We start from the raw sequence: 21947 nt of genomic DNA, 5'->3' as shown, positions 1-21947 counted from the left end.
AAGAGGCACCTGAAACCCCTTGCTAACCCCCTACATCTCAACTTGGGGTTCACGTTCAGGATCTGAGGAGCAGGCTTGGGCGTGTGGTTGCTAGCAGGGGACATGGGCACCAGGAAACACCCAGCTCCCAGGCAGGGCCTTGGACCTCACACTGGCTGGGCTTGGGGCTTAGACCCTGACCCCCTCCCTAAGGTCCTCAGATACTCTTCTACAGCCCTGCCCAGGAGCAGGCAGAGCAGTGACCATCATCCTATGGTCCTGACCCTCTGCGTCACTCACACACACACACACACACCCTGAGGGAGAGGTCAGTTTATTCTCCAGGATGGGTTCCTGAGGAGATGGGAGACATGCCACCACATGTCCTCTGTCCCACTGGGGGACGGGGAGTTGGAGACAGGGATGTGCAGGTGGTCACCAACTGCAGGAGGGGGAGCTGGCAGAGATGGGCAGGGGGCAGGGAACCCGAGGTGGCACGGCCCAGGAGCATGGGGGTCAGCCTCCTTTTCACAGGTCAATGCCAGGGGGTCACATAGTTGACACGACTGAGGAGAGAAAACCGTGGGAGGAAGCATTGTCCAGAGAGTCCTGGGGAAAACTCAAGCTGTCCCCCAAGCCCAGCTGCCCTGCTCCGGGCTCTGAGAAGTCAGCTTCCGTTCAGCTGTGGGCTCAGGAGCCGTCCAGGGCTCCCTATTGCCTTCTGTATATTTTCAGCTGCTCTTCCAACCCTCATCGCCCACCGACCCCTAGCCAGGCAGGCTCCCAGCATTCCCCAGCCGCATGGTACCCACGGTGCTGGGCATCACACAGTGCTAAGAACCAGAAACTTCCCAGCCTGTGCACGCGAGAGCTCCCCATCCGTGCTGCCAGAGCCCTGGTCTGGGCGCCCTGAGGCCCTGGGAGGGGCTGGGCAGGTGGTGACCTACTGGAGAAGGGGGAGCTGGTGGGGAGAGGCAGACAGACTGCCCAGCTGAGCTCAGCACAGCCGAGGTGTGGGTGAGCGGCTGGCCGTCCCAGGGAGGGGTAGGTGCGGCACGACCCGAGTCTGGGAAACCTGAGGGTAGGGGGGAGGGAGGGGCTGGGAGGCCGGAGGCGGCCATGCTATGAGGACGCGCAGTTACCAGGTACCACTCCCCGCCCTCGTTCCCACTTGGGACACGTCACTCGCGGGTGACCCTGCTGGGAGCTCTAGTGCCCTCTGCCCCGTCCACACCCCCCGGGGCAGATTCTGGCTCTTCCCCTCTGCTCCCAGGAAACGCCCTCCCTCGCCCGCCCCACCCTCTGCGATCCCCACTTCTGCCGGGGGCGGGTCTCAGGAGTCGGGCCCCCTGCACGTGGCTCGGGGTCTCGCTGTGGAAAGCGGGGCCTGGAATCCGCGGAGCCCGAGCGCCGCCCCCGCACCTGGCGCCCGGGGGCGGGGCCGTCCCTACCTGTAGTGGGAGCCGAAGCGTCGGAAGGCGTTGCTAGGGAAGAAGGCGCGGCGTGAGTGGGAGAGGAGCGGGCGCGCCCGCATACCCGCTGCACCCTTCCACTCGGAGCGGCTGGAGCTGCCGGGGACCGGACGACCAGGTGTGTGGGAGGGGCCCGTTTTCCCCAGGGCTCGCCTTCTCAAGGGCCATTAGGAAGGTGGGTGCTGGGAGCGCCACCCAAACCCCGCCCTCCCTCCTCCGCGGGTGGGGTCCCGGGGCTCGGGGCATCACTCACAGGGAGTCGAAAGGCAGGGGCTTCTGTCCGTAGCGGTCCAGGCTGGGGTTCTGGTTGAGGCAGTACTGGGGCGGGCCACAGGGATGGGGGCCGGTGAGCTGGGGGCGGGGGTGCGGGCACGGACCCCTGCCCTCGGCCCCCCCCCCCCCCCCAGCCTCCGGGCTGGAGATGCAGGTCCTGGGGACCCGGAGACCCTCTCTCCCACGCGCCATTTCAGCTGCTCCCCACTGCCAAGACCCTCGGAAACCCGGCGGCGCCCAGCCTTCCCTACCCGCCAGTTTTGGGTCATTTCCGGCTTCAAGTACCGCACCGCGTAGCCGCTGAACCCCTCCACTGCGGACAAAAACCCTACTTACGCTCCAGAGCAGGCCCCGCCCCAGCCCCGCCCCCACATCCCCTTCTCCCCAGCCCCTCGCCGGTACAAAGCCCCGCCCCTCCAGGTCCACACCTGGCTCCTACCCTGACCCTCACCTGTCCCGCTCCCGCCCGCGACAGGTGGCCCAGCGCTCTCCAGGTCGCGCGCCCGCTCCCAGCCAGAGCCCGCCCTCCGCCCCTGACTCTCGCCTGCAGCTGTGGTGGCCCGGCGACCCCGCTGCTGGTGCACTGACCTCTCTTGTTCAGGCATGGCAGCCTGAACTCTCCGGCCGAGGACACGAAACGGGACCAGTCCTCGATGGCGCGGGTGAAGCAGGGCCAGTCCACCCGGTTGATGCCCGGCGCGATGGGCGCCAGCTTTCCCTCCCGGCACCTGTCGTGGATCTTGTGGCCGGTGGCCGTGATGTCCTGCCAGGGCAATGGGGGTCAGGCGCGGCGGCAGATGTGCAGCCTGGGCGCCATCCCAGCCCACTGAGCTGACACTTGGCCTCCGTGACCGAGGGGTGCCTCAAGATGGGGTCCGGTGTACAGCATTGGGGGCGGGTCCCCAGCGGGCAACTGGGGAGGTGCCTGGAAGGGGCGACCAGGACAGGAGGGGCTTGCGCCTGGGTGCAGCCTGCCCGGGGCCAGCGGCACTCACCAAGCACTGCAGGGGTTTGTTGGGGACCCCCAGCAGTGTGAAGTGGGCGTTGTCAAACTCATCTGTGGAGAGAAGAGAGGGAAAGGAGGTGTCTCCGCCTCCAGACCAGACGGTCAAGGCCACACTCAGAGAAAGGTGTGGCCACACTCTACTTGGAAAAATGTTTCAGGGGGCTGGCGTCGTGGTGCAGAGGGTTAAGCCTGGGCTTGGGACCGCTGCGTCCCTTCTCGGAGTGTGGGTTCAAGTCCCGGCTCCTCTGATTTCTACTTAAGTATGGGGTGGGCAACAGGAGCTGGCTCAAGTACTTGGGTCCCTGTCACCCACGTGAGAGACCCAGATGGATTTCTGGGCTCCTGTCTTCAACCTGGCCCAGGCCCAGCTGTTGTGGGCATTTGGGCAGTGAGCCAGTGGATGGAAGATATTCTCTCTCTTTCTCTCTCCCCTACAAATAGATTAAATTTAACTACTTAATTTAAAAATTAGATTTTTTAAAGATATTTGGTGACTTAAAAAATATAATATAAAATGATATCCGTATTTCATCTCTTACAGGAGAATAAGCCCCACATATATTAAACTCCTCAATGTAAAAAAATGAGAAATTATAAAAGTATTAGAAGAAAACTTAGAAATTTCTTTATCATCTTAGGGTAGGAAAGGCTTTTTTTTTTTTTTTTTTTTTGGACAGGCAGAGTGGACAGTGAGAGAGAGAGAGAGACAGAGAGAAAGGTCTTCCTTTTTGCCGTTGGTTCACCCTCCAATGGTCGCCGCGGCTGGCGCGCTGCGGCCGGCGCACCGCGCTGATCCGATGGCAGGAGCCAGGAGCCAGGTGCTTTTCCTGGTCTCCCATGGGGTGCAGGGCCCAAGCACCTGGGCCATCCTCCACTGCACTCCCGGGCCACAGCAGAGGGCTGGCCTGGAAGAGGGGCAACCGGGACAGAATCCGGCGCCCCGACTGGGACTAGAACCCGGTGTGCCGGCGCCGCTAAGCGGAGGATTAGGGAAAGGCTTTTTTTAAAAGTTTTTATTTTATTTATTTGAAAGAGTTTGAAAGAGTTACAGAGAGAGAGAGAGAAATCTTCCATCTGCTGGTTCACTCCCCAAATGACTGCAATGGCCAGAGCTGAGCTGATCCGAAGCCAGGAGCCAGAAGCTTCTTCCGGGTCTCCCTTGTGGGCCCAGGGGCCCAAGGACTTGGGCCATCTTCTACTGCTTTCCCAGGCCATAGCAGAGAGCTGGATCGGAAGCGGAGCAGCCAGGAATCGAACCAGTGCTGCCTACATGGGATGCCGGCACTGCAGGCAGTGGCTTTAACCCGCTGAGCCACAGCGCCAGCCCAGAAAGACTTTTTAACTCTGATGAACAACACAGGACGTTTAAACTAAAGAGAATAACCTTGACCACGTGGAAACGCATTTCTGGGGCTGGCGCTGCAGCACACCTGGTTCAGGTGCGGCTTTGGGTGCCGGCTCTGAATCAGGGTTCTGCTTGGAGTTCTGCTACTCTGTGCTTCCGCTTCCCATCCAGCTTCCTGCTAACGTGTGCAGGACAGCCCAAGATCGTGGGTTCTGTCACCCACGTGGAAGAGCTGGATGGAGTTCTAGGCCTCGACGTGTGGCCTGGCCCAGCCCCAGCTGTTTCGGGGATTTGGTGAGTGAACCAACCGATGGAAGATCTCTCTCTCTCTTTCTCTGTCCCTGTTTCAAATAAATAAATCTTTTAAAAAAGCTGCATAAAAAATCAAAAGACAGATGGGAAAATATATTTCCACTTATTTAACAGATGAGAGGCATTTTTCCTGATATTCAAAGAACTTCTAGAAATCAAGACAAAAAGAAAAAAGAAAAAAAAAGAAAGATGGGTAAGCCCATGATGCGAAGGTAGCTCACACACATAAAAATAGTACCAAAAAAAAAAAAATAACCAAACATAGGAACAGACACTGAGCCTCATCTGTAATAAGATGTGTGCATATTCAAACTACAGTGGGATGTCGAATTTCCCTGATCAGACTGGGAACAATTCAGAGATTGGTGCGCTTATCAGAAAGAGAACCTTTGTCATACACCGCCAGAGGGGGTTGATGGGAGCCTGCAGAGAGCAGTGGGCATTATCCATCAGCACCTTTGACCCCACAGACCCACTTCTGTGAACTGATCCCACTTTACAGCTGCCTAAGGGCACCCTTTTCAGTGTTGTTTGTACCAGTGAGGGTTGAAACAGCTCAGGTTAACTTAGCTATACTATACTCTCACCAGGCAACATGTTAAAATAATAAAAATAAATTGAAGGGTGGGTGTTTGGCCCAACCTCTGGGTGGGATGCCCATATCCCATACAGGAGTGCCTGGGTTTCACTCCCAGCTCTGCTCCCAATTCCAGCCTCCTGCAGATGCACACCCTGGGAGGCAGCAGGTGAGGGCTCAAGTACTTGGGTTCCTACCACCCACGGGAGAAACCTGCATTGAGCTCCCAGCTCCTGGCTTCAGCTTCAGTCTGGCCCAGTGCTGGAGTGAGCCAGGGATGGGAGATTTGTCTGTCTGTCTCTGACTCTCAAATAAATTGATAAATTTTAAAAGATAATTTGAAGAAATTCACTATACAAGAACTCTAAGGTGCTATCATTTGCTTTAGAGCTAAACTTTAGGCGACTGGAGGCAGAGAAGAGTCTGCATTCCAGTCGCCACCTTAAGGAACTCATCAGACTCAGCGGCGTGGGGAGTGGGGTCATTCCAGCCTGCTGCCGCCCCGCACCTGTGAGAGCTCCCTGCCAGCAATGCTGAGCCTGGCTAATCCTGCCTGCACCTGGCTTCCAGGGTAAGGAAACTGCACTAACAAGGGGTCCAACACAGCTCATTGGAACTTTGAAAAAATCAGGGGTGGCATTTGGTACAGTGGTTAAGATACCACTTGGGGCACCCACGTGCCGTATCGAGTCCTACTGCTCCTCTTTCCGGCTGCCTGTACTGCACATCTTGGGAGGCAAATGGTGATGGCTCCTGTGCGTGGTCCCTGCCACCCATGTGGAGACTTGGGTTGAGTTCCCTGCTCCTAGCTTTGGCCTGGTCCAGCCCTGGGCAGTGCAGGTGTTTGGGAAGTGAACTAGCAGATGGGAGATTCCTTTCTCTATCTTTCAAACAAATTAAGATAAAAACAAAGGTTACAAAGTACTTGAGAAAAAGAGGAAATGCTACCTGTCATCACATAAAATGATATTGTGGGAGGAAAATGGACGTGACTGGTTTATTTGAGTCCAGTACTAGAGACACAGAAATATCTGTGATGCAGCGTGCCACAGTGAATCCTGGTTCCCCTGAAATTCTCTGAAGCTGTTAACACATCTTGGGGGAGACTGGGAAAATGTTAATATGCACTGAATAGTAGATGTTATGGAATTACCATTAACTTTCCTAGGTGTGATAGTGGTATTGTGTCACAGAGGAGGCTGTTCTTGGCATTGGGCGCTGTCTACTGAAAGAGAGAGAGAGAGAGAGCGAGCGAGCGCATCAGCTGCAGCAGGCAGAAGGTAATGGGTGGTGCTCTTCACGATGTTTTCAACTGTTCTCTGAGAATGTTCCTAGGCAGGCCTGGGGGATGTGTGTGCATGCGCATTGGTGAGCCCTGGAAAGATGCACTGAAGCCAAGAGCAGCCACCTGTGAGCGTGCGGGGCGAGAGCTCCCGTGTGCGCGTTGTCTCAGCATTTTGAGTTTTGGAATTGCGACTGTGCTGCGTGTTTACGATGAAGTGCACACCCAAATCAGAGCCCTCGCTGGAAGCCTAGGTGCCTGGCCTCTCCGGAAGCAGGAAATTGGAAGGATTGCTGACCTCGCTGACCCTTGCCACACTGCCCTGTCTGATGAGGCCGCGCCCCTGTAGGCCCTTCCCTCCCCACCCACTTCCCGTGTTTGTGGTTCCCATCCTGGCCTGCGGGGGGTCTGGATGGGGGCCTCCCATGATCCACATGCAGGCTCTGAGCCCCTCACCCACCTGCCACTCGGACGGAACCCAGGTATGGCTCTGACTTCCCTCGCGCCCCTCCTGCTCACCCTGGCACCGCATGCTATGGACGTCGCCTGCTAGTGTTCAACACCCCCACGCCCCGAATGACATGTCCCTCTGGGCCCCCTTCATGCTGAAAGCCATCAGAGGCTCCTGTTCCTTTCCAGAACAAGTCAGGCCCCTGGGCCTGCAGCAGGGCCCTCCCTGAGCTCCGCCCTGGTCTCTGGCCACAGCCCAGCCCCCCCCTCCCGCCCCCGCTGCTGAACCAAACCTCTCGTGGTGGCCCAAAGTCCCATGTCACCTCCTCCCCGTCCCAGGCCTCTGCCAGGCTCTTCTCTTCAGCCAGGCTGCCCCTCATTCCCCAGGTGATCCAGCCCGGGGTCGGGCACAAAACAGGTGCTTCATAAAGGTCTGAGATGAACAGGTGTGCGAGTCGGGGTGGCACTCCCCCCCACACCCATCTGCTTAATCTGTGCAAAGCTATTCCGTGGGCCCAGGGGGCTCTTTGACCCCAGGCTCTCGGGTCCTCTTCTTGTTTCTGGGAGATGTGGGGAGGGGTCTCTCTCCCTTCCCCAGGGTGGGAGATGGGCCGGCAGCGCTTGCTACTGTAAACACCCTCGCTCGGCCCAGTTCTCCCTCCAGGCACAATCACATGTTACAGGCCAGGCGTCACTCTAAGTGCCTTTCCTGACCATCTCATTTTATTGTTATGTGAAAATTATTTAAGAGACAGAGAGGGACTGGCGCTGTGGCGCAGCAGGTTAAAGCTCTTGCCTGAAGTGCCAGCATCCCATATGGGCACCGGTTCTAGTCCCGGCTATTCCTCTTCTGATCCAGCTCTCTGCTATGGCCTGGGAAAGCAGTAGAAGATGGCCCAAGTCCTTGGGCCCCTGCACCCACGTGGGAGACCCGAAAGAAGCTCCTGGCTCCTGGCTTCGGATGGCGCAGCTCCGGCTGTTGCGGCCATCTGGGGAATGAACCAGCTGATGGAAGACCTCTCTCTCTCTCTCTCTCTCTCTCTCTCTCTCTCTCTGGCTCTACCTCTCTCTGTAACTCTTTTAAATAAAATAAATTAAAAGAGAGAGAGAGACAGAGAGAGAGACAGAGAAAGAGAGAAACGGACAGAGTTCCCATTTCCTGGTTCACTGCCCGAATGCCCAGGCGTTGGGAACTCAGTCTAAGTCTCCTGAGTACTTTGAGTCATTGGCACTGCCTCCCAGGGTCTGCGTTAGCAGAAAGCTCGAGTCAGGAGCTAGAGGTGGGAATCGGACCCAGGTGGTCTGATGTGGGACGCAGGTGTGTTAGCCAGACTCCAGCTTCAGCAGACTCCTGCCCCCAATCTCAGTTTTGACCTCACAGCAGCACGGTGAGGCAGGCCCCATCGTCATCCCCTCCTGTGGGCTTCCTGGCAGGCGTGTAGAGCAGGGAGCAGCCCTCTCACCTGCACCTGCCACTCACTGCCCTGCCCTTCAAGGTCCTTCCCTGAAACCGCCCACCCCTTCCCTCCCCCCAGGGCCCCAAGGCGCCCGGACACAGGAGGGCCTGACCTTTTCGGCAGTAGGTGGAGGACTGGCAGTGCTCCTCTGGGAGGCAGGCCCTGACTGTGTCCATGTCCATGCGGCGCAGCGTGGGCAGGGCCGGGTGGTAGAGCTGCTGCTTCACCCCGGCCAGCGGCTGGCGCTGCCGCTCCATGGGCAGCAGGATGGCCGGGGAGGCGTATACGTGGGTGGAACCATCGTCCCAGGGTACCAGGTCAATGATGCGGGCCATGGCTGGGGAGCAGAGGGCCCCAAGGGCCTCACCCTGGGCTCCTGCCAGCCAGCCCTTCTCCTTTGTAGCAGCGCAGCCTGGCCCAGTACGGTTGTGTCTGCGTGCCGAGCATTTATTAAGCACCTACTGTGTTCCTGGCTGTTCTTTCAGGAGCTCTGCATATGGCAGCAGGGACCCTCAGATAACAGAGGCCACTCTACCCTCTAACACACCCTGGGATGCACTAAGTGTGCAGGTCAGTTCTGGGGGTGCGTGTCTAGAGGGGCTGGGGCTGGGACGTGCACAGAATGGTCTATAAGAGGGGCCATCTGAGTCTGTTCTAAAATGATGGGCATATACCTCAGGGTGACCAATGTCCGAGTGTGCCTTAGCTAAGGTAGCTGACAGTTATCCAAAATCTTACAAAGAGACGCGGAACTAAATTTTTAAAAGGGGAAAGCCTTGCTAGGTCTGCAATGGGATAACCTGGCTGGCTAGCAGGTGCCCCCCTTGCTAAAACAGACATTCCCCCCGGGGCCTGGCGTCAGTGGCACTTCAGTGAGAAGCTGTGGCCTCAGCTTGGAGTTGCAGGTGAGAGGTGGGGGGGGGACTTCAGACCGTGGGGAGGGGGTGCAGGGGAGGGCAGGATGACAGGGAGGGCAGGCAAGTGGAACACCGAGAGGAAGGGCGAGAGCGCACCCTGCCTCTCTCCCCCTCTCTCCCGTGGGCAGCGGGCAGCGGCTACCTCATCTGCAGGGCAGGAGCCAGGTGCGCGGGCTTGTGAGGACTTGCCGCTCTCCCCACAGCTCTGAGAGCAGAAGAGGAAGGCAGGTGGGCGGGCCTGAGGGCCGGGCGCTGGAGAATAAAGGAGCATTGTGCAGAGACAGTGCCGGCTGCTGCCTGATTGTGAGGGCGCCGCTCCCGGGCTACCTGGCAACTGCAGGCTCGCGCTCAGCCTCCTGGGCGCGGGCGGGAGCTCGGGCTCCCCAAAGGTCGCCAGGCCAGGGGCCAGGGATGGCTGCTGAGCTCTCTCCAGGCTGTGTGACCCTGCATTAGTTTCTGTCTCTCTCTGGGCCTCAAGGCCCCCATCTGTGTTAGGCAAAGGCTCTTGGCTGAGCCATTTGGGGGCGTCTGGGAACTGGGAGAGCGCGTCCCTTTCTGCGTGCTCAGGAAAGAGGTCACTGCTGGCCTCTGGGGGGGCGGGGAGGGGGGAGATTAGCCATGGCCAGGATCCCGGGTCAGTGTGCGGATCAGAGAGTGGTGGCCTCAGCAGGCCGGGGATTAGCAGGTGATACTGCGCCCAGCCTCCCCAGGACCGCAGCTGCCTCCCTCCCAGGAAAGTCAGGCTGGGAGTGCCGAGTCCTGGGGCTGTCCCACCGCCCTAACCCCCCACCCCCACCCCCAGCTGAGGAGACTCTTGGGAGAGTAGGTTCATTTGCATGTAATTGGCATCTGCTTTGCATACACCTGCCCTGGGGCTGAGCCTGGTGGGTCCTGAAGTCCCTACTGTGAGACACTACAGGATTTTCTTCCCCAGTTGCTCCCTCTCCTGTGCTCCAAGCAGCCCCCAGAGCAGCATCCCCAAGTCCTGCCCCTTACAGAGAACCTGCTCAGGGTGGCCTCCACTCATCACCCACACCCCCAATTTACTCTTTTTTTATTTTAAGATTTTTTAAAAAATTTATTTGAAGGACAGAGTTACAGAGAGAGAGGTAGAGCCAGAGAGGTCTTCCATCTGCTGGTTCACTCCCCAAATGGCCACAGGCAGAGGCTTAGCCAACCACACCTCAGTGCCAGCCCCAGGTCCCACCTCTTAATACACTTGCTTTGGACATGAGGTTTCAACACAGACATTTTGGGGGGACATCAGCTTTCCGAGCACAGCACCCATGATGGTGCCGAATAGGTGCTGGACGTGACATGTGGCTGATGTGCAGCGGGCAAGTGTGGAGGCAGGAGCTGGTCAGGAGACTGCAGAGGGCCAAGCCAGCTTGTGACTGGGTGGCCCTGGGCTCTTCCTCCACTGCTGGACCCCCAGACCTGTGATACGCTGCAAGGTGGAACCCCAGTGGCAAAGCCCTTCTCTGTGAGTGTGCCAGGCTGCAGAGGTCACAGCTCCTCCCCATGGCACCTCCAGCCCATCCCCCACAGGTCACAGGAGGCTCTTGGGCTCTCCTGGGCCTGTAGAGGTGGCCTGTGTCACCAGTGGTGCACTGACCCTTGTCTTGGTCCTGATGGACAGAGATGGCAGGGCTTGGCTCAGGCTGGTGGGGGGGCACTCAGAGTACTCAGCTTGGGTAGCTGGGGGCGGGTGACCCTTCGTGGAAGAGGAGAGGCCTGGGTTGGGGGCGGAAGGCAGAGTTTTAGGGGGAAACATGAATGCTGGTTCAAGACGTCTGACAGATGGCTGCGTGGAGACGTGCAGCTGGCAGCGAGGGGCGTGTGTGTGTAGCTCAGGGAGATGCGGCCTGGGCATGGGTTTTTAGAGGCATTGGCTTGTGGGTGACAGTTAAAGTCACGAGACTGTGGGAGCTCCCGGGGCGGGGGGGATGCAGCGACAGGGGACCAAAGATGGCGCCTGGAACGCCCTGAGTCTGGGGAAGAGGAAGCACTAGGAGAGAAGACCGCCAGCCGGGGCGGAAGAGAACCAGGAACGGGTGGTGTGGCGAAGGCCAAGAGGAGTGGGGGGACCCTGGTTTGAGCCACAGTTTAGGACGGGCAACTTGGGGGCAGTAGGGGCCTCTGGGCCTGGGGGAAGGAGGTGAGGTAAGACGGGCCTGGGGGAAGAGGGAGGGGCTCTCTGGTGAGAAAGAGGAGAAAGCCACAACCACCCCCATGGTCTGGGTGAAGCTCCTGGGCTTACCTCCGGGGGAAAGAAGCCAGACTCAAAAGTGGCCCCTCTTACCAAGTCCAAGTTAACCCACCGTGCCTGTGGCTATGAACACAGGCAGCCACGCCGCTAAGCCAAGCAGTGCTTTTACCATGGGCGGGGGCGGAGGTTACCCGTCGGTTGCTTTCTTTCATTAAGTTACTTGGCATCTGTTCTTTGCTTGTTTGCTGGAAGGTTTATTTATTTGAAAGGCAGAGTGACAGAGACAGAGAGAGAGACAGAGAAAGAGGGATCTCCCTTTGATGGCTCACAACACCCAGGACTGGGCCAGGCCAGTGCCAGGAGCTGGGAACTCAATTGGGTCTCTCACGTGGGTGACAGGGACCCAAGTAGTTGAGCCATCACCTTCTCCCTCAAGGGGTGCTCGTCAATAGGAAGCTGAGCCAGACTCGAACCCGGGCCCTTCAGTATGGACTGTGGGCACGGCAAGCAGTTTCTTAGTGGCTGCGCCAAACGTCCACCCCACGACCAGAGTTCTCGAAGATTCCCACCTGCTCACGAAGCTCCTTCCTGCTGACTTGCAGTCACTATCCAGCCCTGCCCCTCAGCCCGGGCAATCACTGATCTGCTTTTCCTAACTATGGACTCGCCTTTTCTGTGCATTTTATAGAAATAGATCGTAAACTAGATCCGTGGGGGGCTCCTGTCTGGCTCATTCTGCGTAGTGATGTTTCTTTCTTTGAACCTTAAATATCCTATGACCGTTGTTTATTATAAAGCTGGACCCAGACGGGTGGGGTATCTGGCCGGGGTCACAGGCTCCAGGCCCTCCAAAAGCTCTGGGTGGGTCACCCTGGAGGGGGATGTCTTTGATCTCCTTGGAAGCCTCAGCCACCTGTTTCTGGTATTTGCCGGCAGGGTTTTGGAGATGGGCTGGCGGACAGCACAGCTCTGAGCCACAGGCCACCCACAGACATGTCAGACGGGACATCCACGCAGCAAACTGCTCCTCACCCAGAAGCAAGTTCCGGCGGCCTGTCTGGCAGCAGGCACGGCTCCATCATCTCCTGGCCCGCGTGTTCACCCTGACGACGTGGAGCACTCTGGCTGTGGCTCTCTTCTTGCCCGCGAAGACCTGCACGGGCTGTAGCGGGGCCTTGGACCACGCGGCTGTGGACAGAGAACCAAGCTCCTCGCTGGGAGGCGCCACCACCCAAAACGCGTGGTAATGTTTCCGGGGTTCATCGCCTTGCAGCCTGTGTCAGCACTGGGTTGCTAAGGGGTGCCGGCCAGTGCGCCGTGTGCGGGGCGCACCGCTTGTTTATCCCCTGGCCGGCAGACACGGGGTGGCTTCCACTTTGGCCTGAAGGCTTTGTGTGGGCTCACAGTGTCATTCCTCTTGGGAAGACTCAAGGGGAAAGGTGTGCTTTCCTTCTCACCAAAGCGCTAAGCTGTTTCGCAAAGTACTGCCCCGTGCCTTGGCCTGGTTGGTAGCTACACAGGGTATTGGCTATATTATGTGCTACTGTTCAGACACTTTCTGTGCGTTCCAGGTCTCCCCCGGGGGTGGTGGGAGCCCAAGTTCTTGAGCCATCCCCGCTGCCTTCTACGGTCTGCAGTGGGAGGAAGTCGCAGTCAGGAGCCGGAGCTGGGAGTCCAACCCTGGTGCTCAGATACGGCCTGCTGGAGCCGGTAGTTAACATCTCGTCTTACCAAGGGTTTTCTGTTTTTGTTTTCAACCAGCCCCAAAGGACTGGGCTTCCATAGTCCACCAACTAAAATCCAGACTCCTCACTGTGGCTCAGAGGCATATGGATCTGATGCCACCCCCCTGTCAACCTCACCCCGCCAGCTGTCCCCTTCACCTCCTACGCTCTAGGTTCCCCCCCCCCCCCCCCCCCCCAGTCTGTGCCCCAAGGCTCATTCCAGCCTCAGAGCTTTCACTTGTGGTCTCCTCTGATCTTTTCAGGGCTAAGTCCTTATTGCTTTCTGTGTTGCAACTCAAATAGACCCGGGTACCTACTTCTTCCTGGAGGCCCCTCCCACCCCTTCCTCTCCCTCACACACGTCTTGTTTCTTTCTGCTTGTCTCTTTCATGGCTGTTAGCATCCTCTGCAATGCCGCTGCAGTTGTCATGCATCGTCTCCATTTTCACCTCCCCAGCTGGCAGGTTCCGTGTCTGTCTTGTTCCATGCACCAGGCCTGGCCCACTGCCACACACAGAAGAGCTCTAGAATGATTGCAGAGGAACAAGGCAAGCCCCACCCCCTTGCTGAACATCCCTGCACCCCATGCCCTGTCCAGGTCCTGACCCTCCACTGCGCTTCTCTCCCCTGGGGCTTTTGTGCCTTGCAACCATTCTGCCTGGGTCTCTGTCTCCTTTCTAAGGTCCAGCGTTGGTTTGCAGGGCAGCAGGCCAGACTCCGTCCTCGCCGATCCTCAGTCCTAAAGGCCCAGCTCTGGAACCATGGCCACTGGCAGTAGAGCCCAAGCTACGAAGACTCCTATCCAGAGAGAAGCTGCCTGGGCCCTGGTGTTGGGGCAGGGAGCAGATGTGTGCCTCCTGCCCCTGCTGGCTGCCACCTTGAGGAATCTCCCGGGAGCCACTCTGTGGCTTGGCCAGGGTGTGTGGGAAACCAGGCCCCTTGTACCTGGGTGGGTTCTCCAACCACCCCTAGTGCCCCGAGTGAGAGCCACACAGGATCCCTTCTGTGGGGCCTGGAGGGTTGCTGCTGGTTCCCTGGACATCAACCACCTCTTTTCCACCCCACCCCCATCCCGCACCTGCTAATCCTTTGTGCACAGCCAGCTACTGCCAGTTAATCCCCGATCCGTGTCTGAAAGGCCAGCTGCGAGAAGGCAGTTCCCGGCTGGAGGTTGGCATCTGAGCAGGTAATTCAGAGGGGACCCGGGATGGAATTCTAGAGAGGCGTTCAAGCAGGTGCGGCCAAATAGACGGGGCAGCAGCCTGCGGCTTCTGTTTCCTCCGTGGGGTTCAGAGCGTGGTGTGCGTCAGAATCTTTGGGCAGCTGGTGAAGTGCAGACATAGGCACCCCAGAGGGTTTGGAGGGCGCCGGGCTCTGCATTTTCAGCGGCTCCCTGGAGGATTTTGAAAACGCAGGTGGTCTACACCATGGTTCCCTGGGCTGCTGGAGGGCTCCCAGCTCCCCCTTCCTGCCTGAGCCTCCCTCGTCCAAGTGGACTCAGAAAGATGGGCAGGAGCGACAAAAATCTCTGACCAGGAGGAAACAGCTGAGTCTGGGGAAGGGGAAAGCGTGGGGAATGGGGAGGGGGCTCCCTTAGTCCTTTCTAGAACGTTCAGAAATGTAAGCCAGAACTGCTGCCCACTGGGCAAGGCCCTACAGGTCTGGCCTGCAGTAGGGACGAGCATTGGACCAGCATCAGCCCCACCAGAGTGGGTGCGGGGCGGCTGGGATTGAGTTGTCCCGAGTGTGGACTCGGCTTAGCCTTGCACTGGCCGTGCCCCTTGGGCCAGGCTGTCGGCCTGTGTGTGCTCCGTCACGGACAGCTTTGACTTTCTGGGGGCGGGGGCACGGGGTGCACCTGATTATGGACAGAGACTCTTGGCTCCATTCTGGCTCTTGGGGCTGCCGGCTGAGGCCCCTGGGATCTGCCACGCCCAGTGCTTGACTTTGGGCTGTCCCCACCTGGGAAGTCATTCGCACTGCCACGTCCAACAGGGAAACAGAAGATGAGAAGGGTCCCGTTTAGCTCTGATTCACTTTCCAGGACTGAGCCTGGGTTCTGACTCCCCGCGCAGCGTCTGCCCCCGCCACAGCTGCTCATGGCGGACACATGGCTGCGGGGACGAGGGCTGGGGACGGAAGGCCAGGCTGCCTGGCCGGGGCTCTGGGGAGCTGGGCACTGGGGCAGGATTGTCTTCAGCCTGGCCAGAGGGGTTCTTGGTCAGCTTCTTGGCTGCCTGTGGCTGGGAGAGGGCTGGGCACACCGGGTCCTGTATTGTTCCACAGGGCCCAGCCGGGGCTAGGAGTTTGCATACAGGGGCCTGTATGGTGCCTATAGGACCCACGGCTAAATAAACTAGAAACTAAACCCATATACAATGGAACTAAAATATCACAGTAAACCACGCAAAAGGAGTTTAACCGGCATTTTATCTAAAAATTGAAAACGTTATGAACATACACTACTTATCTTCAAACATTTTCCGTTCATATGTTCCTCATAATGGATGTTTAAAATTTATCATGGGATTGTACAGTGTGCAGTGAGTTAATGTTTTCACTTAATGTCACCGATAGTCACAGCCAACATTTGGGAAGCCCTCGGCCTAATGCTGGCGCCGTGTGGGTGTGCTGCAGCTATCCGTTCATTTCACCTTCCTAACTGACCTGCGAGAGAGGTGCCATTTGCACCCATTATACAGACAGGCAAGCTAAGGCACAGAGCGCTTCACATCCCTGCTCCTGACTTGATTCCAGAGCACGTAGGTCCCGATGGATTTGCTTCTTTCGTTTTAATGGTTCCGTGACGTTCCATTACCGAGTGGATCTTTGCTTAGTCATGTGCCTCTTACGGATGAACGTTCAAGTCCTTGCCAGTACTCAGCCTCCTCTTAGGGTCTTCAGGTGCTCTCCGTCGTCTTCTGCAACTAACCCCTGCGCGCATGTTTACGGCTTAGAGTAGTTCTACAGTGGACACCTGGGGCACCGTGGCAGCCGTGCGTACCGCGCGAAGTGGCCCTCCCGCAGCGGAGCCGGAGTGAGCACTCTGTCCCTCCCAGGCTGTCGGGATGCTGGGCTGGGTCCAGAAGGTGCTGCCGCAGCCTCCAGGGACTCAGAGGACCAAGGTGGAGGAGGAAGAGGAAGCAGAGGAGGCGGAACCGGAACCGGAACCAGAGCCCGAGACAGCCCCCGAGGAGGCCGAGCCGGAGGACCAGGCCCTGGTGAGAGGAGGCGGGGTGACCAGGGACGGGCTGGCCTTGCTGCTCGGGGACAGCCCAGCGTGGGCCACCCGCGCCCCGTGGACTGTCCACATCAGAGAAGCACAGCCAGAGGAGCCGTGGCAGTGTCCACCCCAGTGAGGACAGGCAGGCCCAGGCTGTGGAGCGAGCTCCCGGGCCAGCTGCCCTGTAAAAGGGTAACCAGCAAGCGTTTGAAGTGCTGTGGGCCAGGCCACCGGGAGCCTCTCAGCTCTGCCGTGCCAGTGTGGACACGGCTGTGGATGAGGATACACACACCAGTGCGGCTGTGTGCCCGTCAAAGGGGATTTAGAAAAGCAAGCAACCCGCTGGGTCTGACCCGTGGACCGCGCTTTGTCAAGCTCTGGAGTCTAGGACAGAGCTAGTCACAGCCGCGAGCGCGGGTTGTTGCCGGTCCCGGATGAGACCCGGAGCTTGCACCGGTGGGACTCTCCCGTCTGGTTCGGTGCTGTCTGCTTCCTGGCGAGACTTCCCCGCCAAAGGAAGCAGTCCGTTGATAATGCGTTCTGCTGCGAGCTGCTTCGTCGCCATGGGCTGGCGACAGTTTGCACGTTGGCCCTGCTCCACGGAGCGCCCCTTGGGGAACTTTTCCCCAGAGCTTTTTTTCTTTCTTTTCTTCTTCTTCTTTTTTTTTGGGGGGGGGGGTAAAGATTTATTTATTTACTTGAAAGGCAGAGTTAGAGAGAGGCAGAGGCAGAGACAAAGAGATCCATGCGTTGGTTCACTCCCCAAATTCTGCAACGGCCACATGTGAGCCGGTCCGAAGCCAGGAGTCAGGAGCTTCCAGGCCCCCCACGTTGGTGCAGGGCTTGCATGCATTCCTAGTGTGTGGTTCCCTGTGTACGTGTGGCACGTCGGTGTGTATCATGCGTGCACGCACGCTCTTAATTGAATGTTTTCCTGGATATGTAGGAGGCTGCACATGCTTGCAAGTCTGTAAGCACACATGAGCATTTCCCCACGTGTGTTTTTATATACATTTTATGTTTGAGCATGTATGCTCACAAATATGTTTAGATGCAGAAGTGTATATATATGCATGTGTGTACATATGCCTGTTACGTGACTGAACATAAGTGTATGCATATGTACGTGCACATGTTTCTGTGTCTGTACATGTGTAAGCAGTTGCATCTGTGTACAAATGCATGCGTTCATACGTCTATGTTCACGTCATGCTTTTACATATGTGTGCGTGTGTGCATATGTGTGTATTAGGGCATGCGTGCTTGTGTATGTGCAACTGTACACGCACATGCATTTTGTGTCGAGCCCTGTGTGCACATGCACTTCCTTCTCTCAGTGCACGTGTGTTCATACATGTGTCTGTGTGTCACAATATACAGGAAATGTGTGTACACATTCATATTTGTGTGTGGACACGTGACTGTGTGCACATCTCAGTATCTGTGTACGCACGCCTGTTTGGACGCACAGGTGTGCATGCAGTGGCATGAGGCACTGAGACAGTGGCAGAAGCAGCTGAGACGGTGCAGAGGCTGAACCCCACCCAGCCGCTAGAGAGGGGGATGGGCAGTCCTGGCTGCTTGAGGGGTGGGCGCCTCGGCCTCCCGCTTCCCCTCGGCTTGCCCTGCGCCTCCCTGAGTCTCCAACCACGCTTCCTCCTCCTTGGGCCACTGCAGCAGGCAGCTTCCTGGGAGGCTGGGAGGCTGCACGGTGGGGTGGGGGTGGGGGTCTGGCTGAGGAGCCCCTGGGGCCAGGAGGCTGCACACCGGGGTGGGGGGGTCTGGGGGCCCCCTGGGGCTGGGAGGAGGAGGGAATGTCCCAGGCAGAAGGTCAGGTTGTCAGGAGTTAGAGATGAGCACAAGGACAGAGCTGTTCAACCCTTTGGCGGGTGCAGGTCCCTGCTGGGTGAATCGGGCCGGCTTGGCCCCAACCAGGCCGGTCTCGCCTAGGGCTTACATGGTCCCCTTTGACTCCTTCAGCCACCTGAAGAGACACCTGCAGGGCCATTGGAGGGGCAGGAAGTGGCTGCAGCTGACCCAAGCCTTCAAGGTGAGTGCGGACGCCTGGCTGGCAGGGCCGGCAGCTGAGAGCTCTGTGGGCTGATGGTCCCATTTCACAGATAAGAAAACTGAGGCCGGGGGGGGCAGTGCAGGGTGGGCTCCAGAGATGCCAGCATCTGGTCCACCAGCCGCCGGGCTCCTCCTCTGTCCTCTGCCCTGACTTGCTGTCCCCAGCAGGGCGGCAGTGGGCCCCTGCTGAGGCCCTGGAGCTAAAGAATGAGAAACTGTTTTCCAGAGACGCAGGAGGCTGCCTCCATTCCGCCCGCATCCCTCCAGGCCCAGGGCACGGGGGTCCTGGCAGTGAACAGGTACGGCACCTCCCTCCCTCCGCTCAGGGCCATCGTCCCCCCACCCCTCCCCCTGGGCATATACTCAGACCTGTGTTCATTCTGGAAGGGGCAGGGGCATCCTGGGAATTGGCTGCAGGGTGTGCCAAGCAGGGGTGGGGACCACCTTAACAGGTGTCCCCTCTATGGGGGGTGGGGTGAAAGGTAGGTCCAATGTGGCCAGAGCTTCGGATTTGCCCGGTGGATCCAGAAGTCCGGACTTTCTCGTGGAATCTCCCAGTTAGCGCAAATGTTTCGGATGATGCTGCTGGTCCAGCCGGGCGGGGCCAGGGCCTGCACACTTGGCCGGTCGGCCTCAGCTGCAGGGGAAGCCACCTCCCAGCCAGTGTGCCGTGGGGCACGGGGCTGTGGAGCCCGCCTCGCGGCAGAGCAGGTGACGGAGACTCGGCTGCACTGTCCTGAGCAGCAGATGGGGGTGGGCTCGGGGTGGCACCGGCCCTGCCTGGCCTCGGGAGGATGGGTGCCCCAACGAGGGGCAGAGGGCGGTGTCACGTCTGACACCCGACAGTGGGCAGACAGTGGTGTGGGACGCCAGCCGCGGTCTTGAGGACACTGTGGATGCCGCTCGGCCTGGGGAAGGCTGGGGTTGAAGGCAGGTGGCTCTCACTGTCCCCCACAGTCCCAGCGGCTGGGTGCTGACGTGGCTCAGGAGAGGCATGGAGAAGGTGGTCCCGCAGCCTGCCTGCAGTGCCAGGGCAGCCCAGCAGGAGGACCCAGATCAGGTATTGGTGGGCTGGAGGCCGAGGAGGGCTCGCGTGGGGCAAGGGCGCTGGGGGAGGCCGCCTGGGGCTCCCTGCCCATGGCTGTCTGTCCCTGGCAGGCTGGAGCACAGATCCTTGGGCCCTGCAGCGCTGGGGACGCAGGTGAGACCGGGGGCAGGGTGGGGTGGCTTTTCAGGGGAGGAGGCGGAGGGACTGTTGGGGCGGGCCTCGCCCCTGGGGAGCTTCTCAATGGGCCGGCCTTGGGTTCGGGTCTAGGTCTGAGCTGGGCTCTCGGTGACTGCGCTGGGCAGCAGGTCTCTGCTGCTGACTGCCTTTGTCTATTCCTCACCCTGCAGGGTGCCCAGATGAGCCCAGCGACGCCCTCAGGGCCCAGGACGCCGGGTGAGTCCCTGTCTCGAGCTGTGGTCGTCTGCAGTGTGTGTGACAGGAGGTGCAGCGTGCCCAGAGCTGAAGGCCTTGGGTTCAGGAGCAGGGTGTGTTACCAAATTGTAGCACTTAGTGTGCGGCCTTGAATGTGCCTCTTGTCTCCTCTGGGCTTCACTTGCCCATCCACGGAACAGGGACAATAGACCATATGCTGCCTGTGGTTGGTTGTGGTTATTACTGGGAGATCCCTGGGGGCCAAGGAAGCAGTGTGAGATCGACATGGAGCCTGGCGGTGTGGCTTAGACAGCCATGGGGCACACAGGTGTGCCCAGGTTGGCCTCACGGTTGGCAGCAGCGTCTGACTTCTTAGGGCTGACTTATGGGGGCTGGTGGGGAGGTGACTCCTCCCCAGTGAAGGGTGGCAGGTTGGGCCGGGTGGGGACTGTGGCAAACTGGGGAGTCTATGTCCTCCCTGCTCAGTTCTGACTTTCTCTGCCTCGCAGTGCAGCCAGATCCTTGTTTCTCAAGCAAAACTATGAGGAAAAAATCTAGTTTTTTTTTTTTTTAATTTATTTATTTGAGAGGTAGAGTTACAGGCAGAGAGAGAGGGAGAGACAGAGAGAGAGAAAGGCCTTCCATCCACTGGTTCACTCCCCAAATGGCTGTAACAGCTGCAGCTGGGCCAGACCAGAGCCAGGAGCCAGGAGCTTCTTCCAGGTCTCCCATGTGGGTGCAGGGGCCCAAGCACTTGGGCCATCTTCCACTGCTTTCCTAGGCCATAGCAGAGAGCTGGATTGGAAGTAGAGCAGCTGGGACTCGAACCAGCACCCATATGGGATGCCGGCACTGCAGGCAGTGGCTTTACCGCTACGCCATGGTGCTGGCCCTCAAAAATCTAGGTTTTAGGACACTGCATCCCCAAAGTAAGCCTCAGTTTCCAGGGTGCAGATTTCTGCTGGAAACCCAGCATCACACATTCCTCACCGTTCACCTCATTCATTCACTCCTTCACCTATTCATTTGCTAGACTGTTGGCTCCGTGAGGGCAGGGACACCTGTCTGGGTCACTGCCGAACCTCCGGTGCCCACATGGTGCTTAGCACCCCTGGGGCGCAGGAAGGGAGGGAGCGAGGGGGAGACAGGCACGGCACCCCCGTGTGTTGGCTGCTCCAGTGCTCTCAGTTTCCTTCGTCCCCATTTCTCTCTGGGGGCTGCTCGCCGGACTCCTGGCACCGCCGCAGTGACGTAGGACCAAGGCACCCGGAGGGCTTCCGGCTTGCTTTTGGGCCAGGCCTGGTGGGGGTGGGAGAGGGGGTACGGGTTGCCCTGGGAACACAGAGCTCCCCTGAAAGGGTGGGGCTTGCCCAGCCCAGAGGCATCTGGGGTCCACGGCACAATGAAAATGCAAGGCCTCTGTTAACCAGTTTTAAGGATTTTCAGAGTGAGACAGCAGAGTGTTAAACCCCAAACAGGTCCCTCTGGGGGTGGGTCCCTGTGAGATTGCCCGGGTCCCACAGTCACACGGCCAGCCCGTGTGTCCCTGTCATGGGGAGCCCCACATGCATCATTCAGACCCCCAGGGGCCAAAGCCGGGTCCAGTGCAGGCTCAGAATGCGAGGTTTTCAAGTTTCCCACTGCCCTGCGGCCCTTTGGGGGACCGAGTACAGGTCTCCCCACCCCCAGCACAGACCAGAAGCCTAAGCGAGGAAGCGCTGAGGGCTGGACCCCCGGTGGGGAGTCGGGCGGTGTGGTGGGTCCCTTCCTCCAGGCCGCTCACCTGGGTGACCCCGGGTCCCCCGCAGGCCTGGGCCGTGGCTGCTCAGATGGCTGGAGCAAAATCTGGAGAAAGTGCTGCCTCAGCCGCCCAAAGCCTCCGAGGTGAGTGGAGGCAGCAGACCCCCGGGGGACTGGGTGGGGGCAGAAGGTCCCGCCTGCTCCGCCTGCTCCGGCCGCCAAGCCCCAGGCCTGGATCTCGGTGGTGTTGGGCGATGATCCCCTCCTCGGATGGTTGGCGATGGGGGGACTGCTGAGTGCTGGGGGGCAGGGGATTCTGAGCAGATGGAGCCCCCTCAGGGGCCTGGGGCCAGGGTGGGAGTGCTCAGGGCTTGCTTTGATCTGTTTGCAGACCCAGGGCTGGAGGGAGGAGCCTGCTGATGCTGCCGTGGACCCAGGTACAGGGAGAGGCCTGGGAGAGGGATGTCTGGGATGCTCATAGGCTGCACGGG

The 21947-nt window shown here is 58.8% G+C and overlaps 2 protein-coding genes across 2 annotated transcripts in view; one reads left to right on the top strand and one right to left on the bottom strand.

Moving 5' to 3' along the window:
- Nucleotides 1-297: 297 nt before the first annotated feature.
- On the bottom strand, nucleotides 298-8629 carry SPMIP8 (sperm microtubule inner protein 8). The gene is made up of 7 exons (XM_002711545.6): nucleotides 8266-8629; nucleotides 2720-2781; nucleotides 2313-2487; nucleotides 1976-2037; nucleotides 1705-1769; nucleotides 1431-1463; nucleotides 298-545 (listed from the first exon to the last, which is right to left on the bottom strand). The coding sequence occupies exons 1-7, from the start codon at nucleotides 8486-8488 to the stop codon at nucleotides 515-517; spliced, it is 651 nt and encodes a 216-aa protein (XP_002711591.3). The 5' UTR covers nucleotides 8489-8629; the 3' UTR covers nucleotides 298-514.
- A 5986-nt stretch (nucleotides 8630-14615) lies between these two features.
- Nucleotides 14616-21947, top strand: part of CNGB1 (cyclic nucleotide gated channel subunit beta 1) — a 65348-nt gene continuing 58016 nt past the window's right edge. The window contains exons 1-8 of the mRNA XM_051846819.3: nucleotides 14616-16224; nucleotides 18207-18276; nucleotides 18523-18595; nucleotides 19254-19356; nucleotides 19455-19497; nucleotides 19692-19737; nucleotides 21525-21600; nucleotides 21848-21893. Coding sequence (XP_051702779.3) covers nucleotides 16072-16224; nucleotides 18207-18276; nucleotides 18523-18595; nucleotides 19254-19356; nucleotides 19455-19497; nucleotides 19692-19737; nucleotides 21525-21600; nucleotides 21848-21893 — 610 coding nt within the window. The 5' untranslated portion in view covers nucleotides 14616-16071. The remainder of the gene's footprint in view (nucleotides 16225-18206; nucleotides 18277-18522; nucleotides 18596-19253; nucleotides 19357-19454; nucleotides 19498-19691; nucleotides 19738-21524; nucleotides 21601-21847; nucleotides 21894-21947) is intronic.

Source organism: Oryctolagus cuniculus, chromosome 18 (assembly GCF_051225735.1).
Source record: "Oryctolagus cuniculus isolate XC-2025 breed Fujian yellow rabbit chromosome 18, ASM5122573v1, whole genome shotgun sequence".
NCBI lineage: Eukaryota > Metazoa > Chordata > Mammalia > Lagomorpha > Leporidae > Oryctolagus > Oryctolagus cuniculus.
This window is presented reverse-complemented; position numbering and strand designations above follow the sequence as displayed.

Coding starts and splice junctions, on each gene's coding strand:
- SPMIP8 (XM_002711545.6), bottom strand. CDS start 8,488: ATGGCCCGCATCATTGACCTGGTACCCTGGGACGATGGTTCCACCCAC. Junction 2,488..2,719: donor ACAAACCCCTGCAGTGCTTG/GTGAGTGCCGCT, acceptor TTGCCCTGGCAG/GACATCACGGCCACCGGCCA. Junction 1,464..1,704: donor CCCCTGCCTTTCGACTCCCT/GTGAGTGATGCC, acceptor CTTCTTCCCTAG/CAACGCCTTCCGACGCTTCG.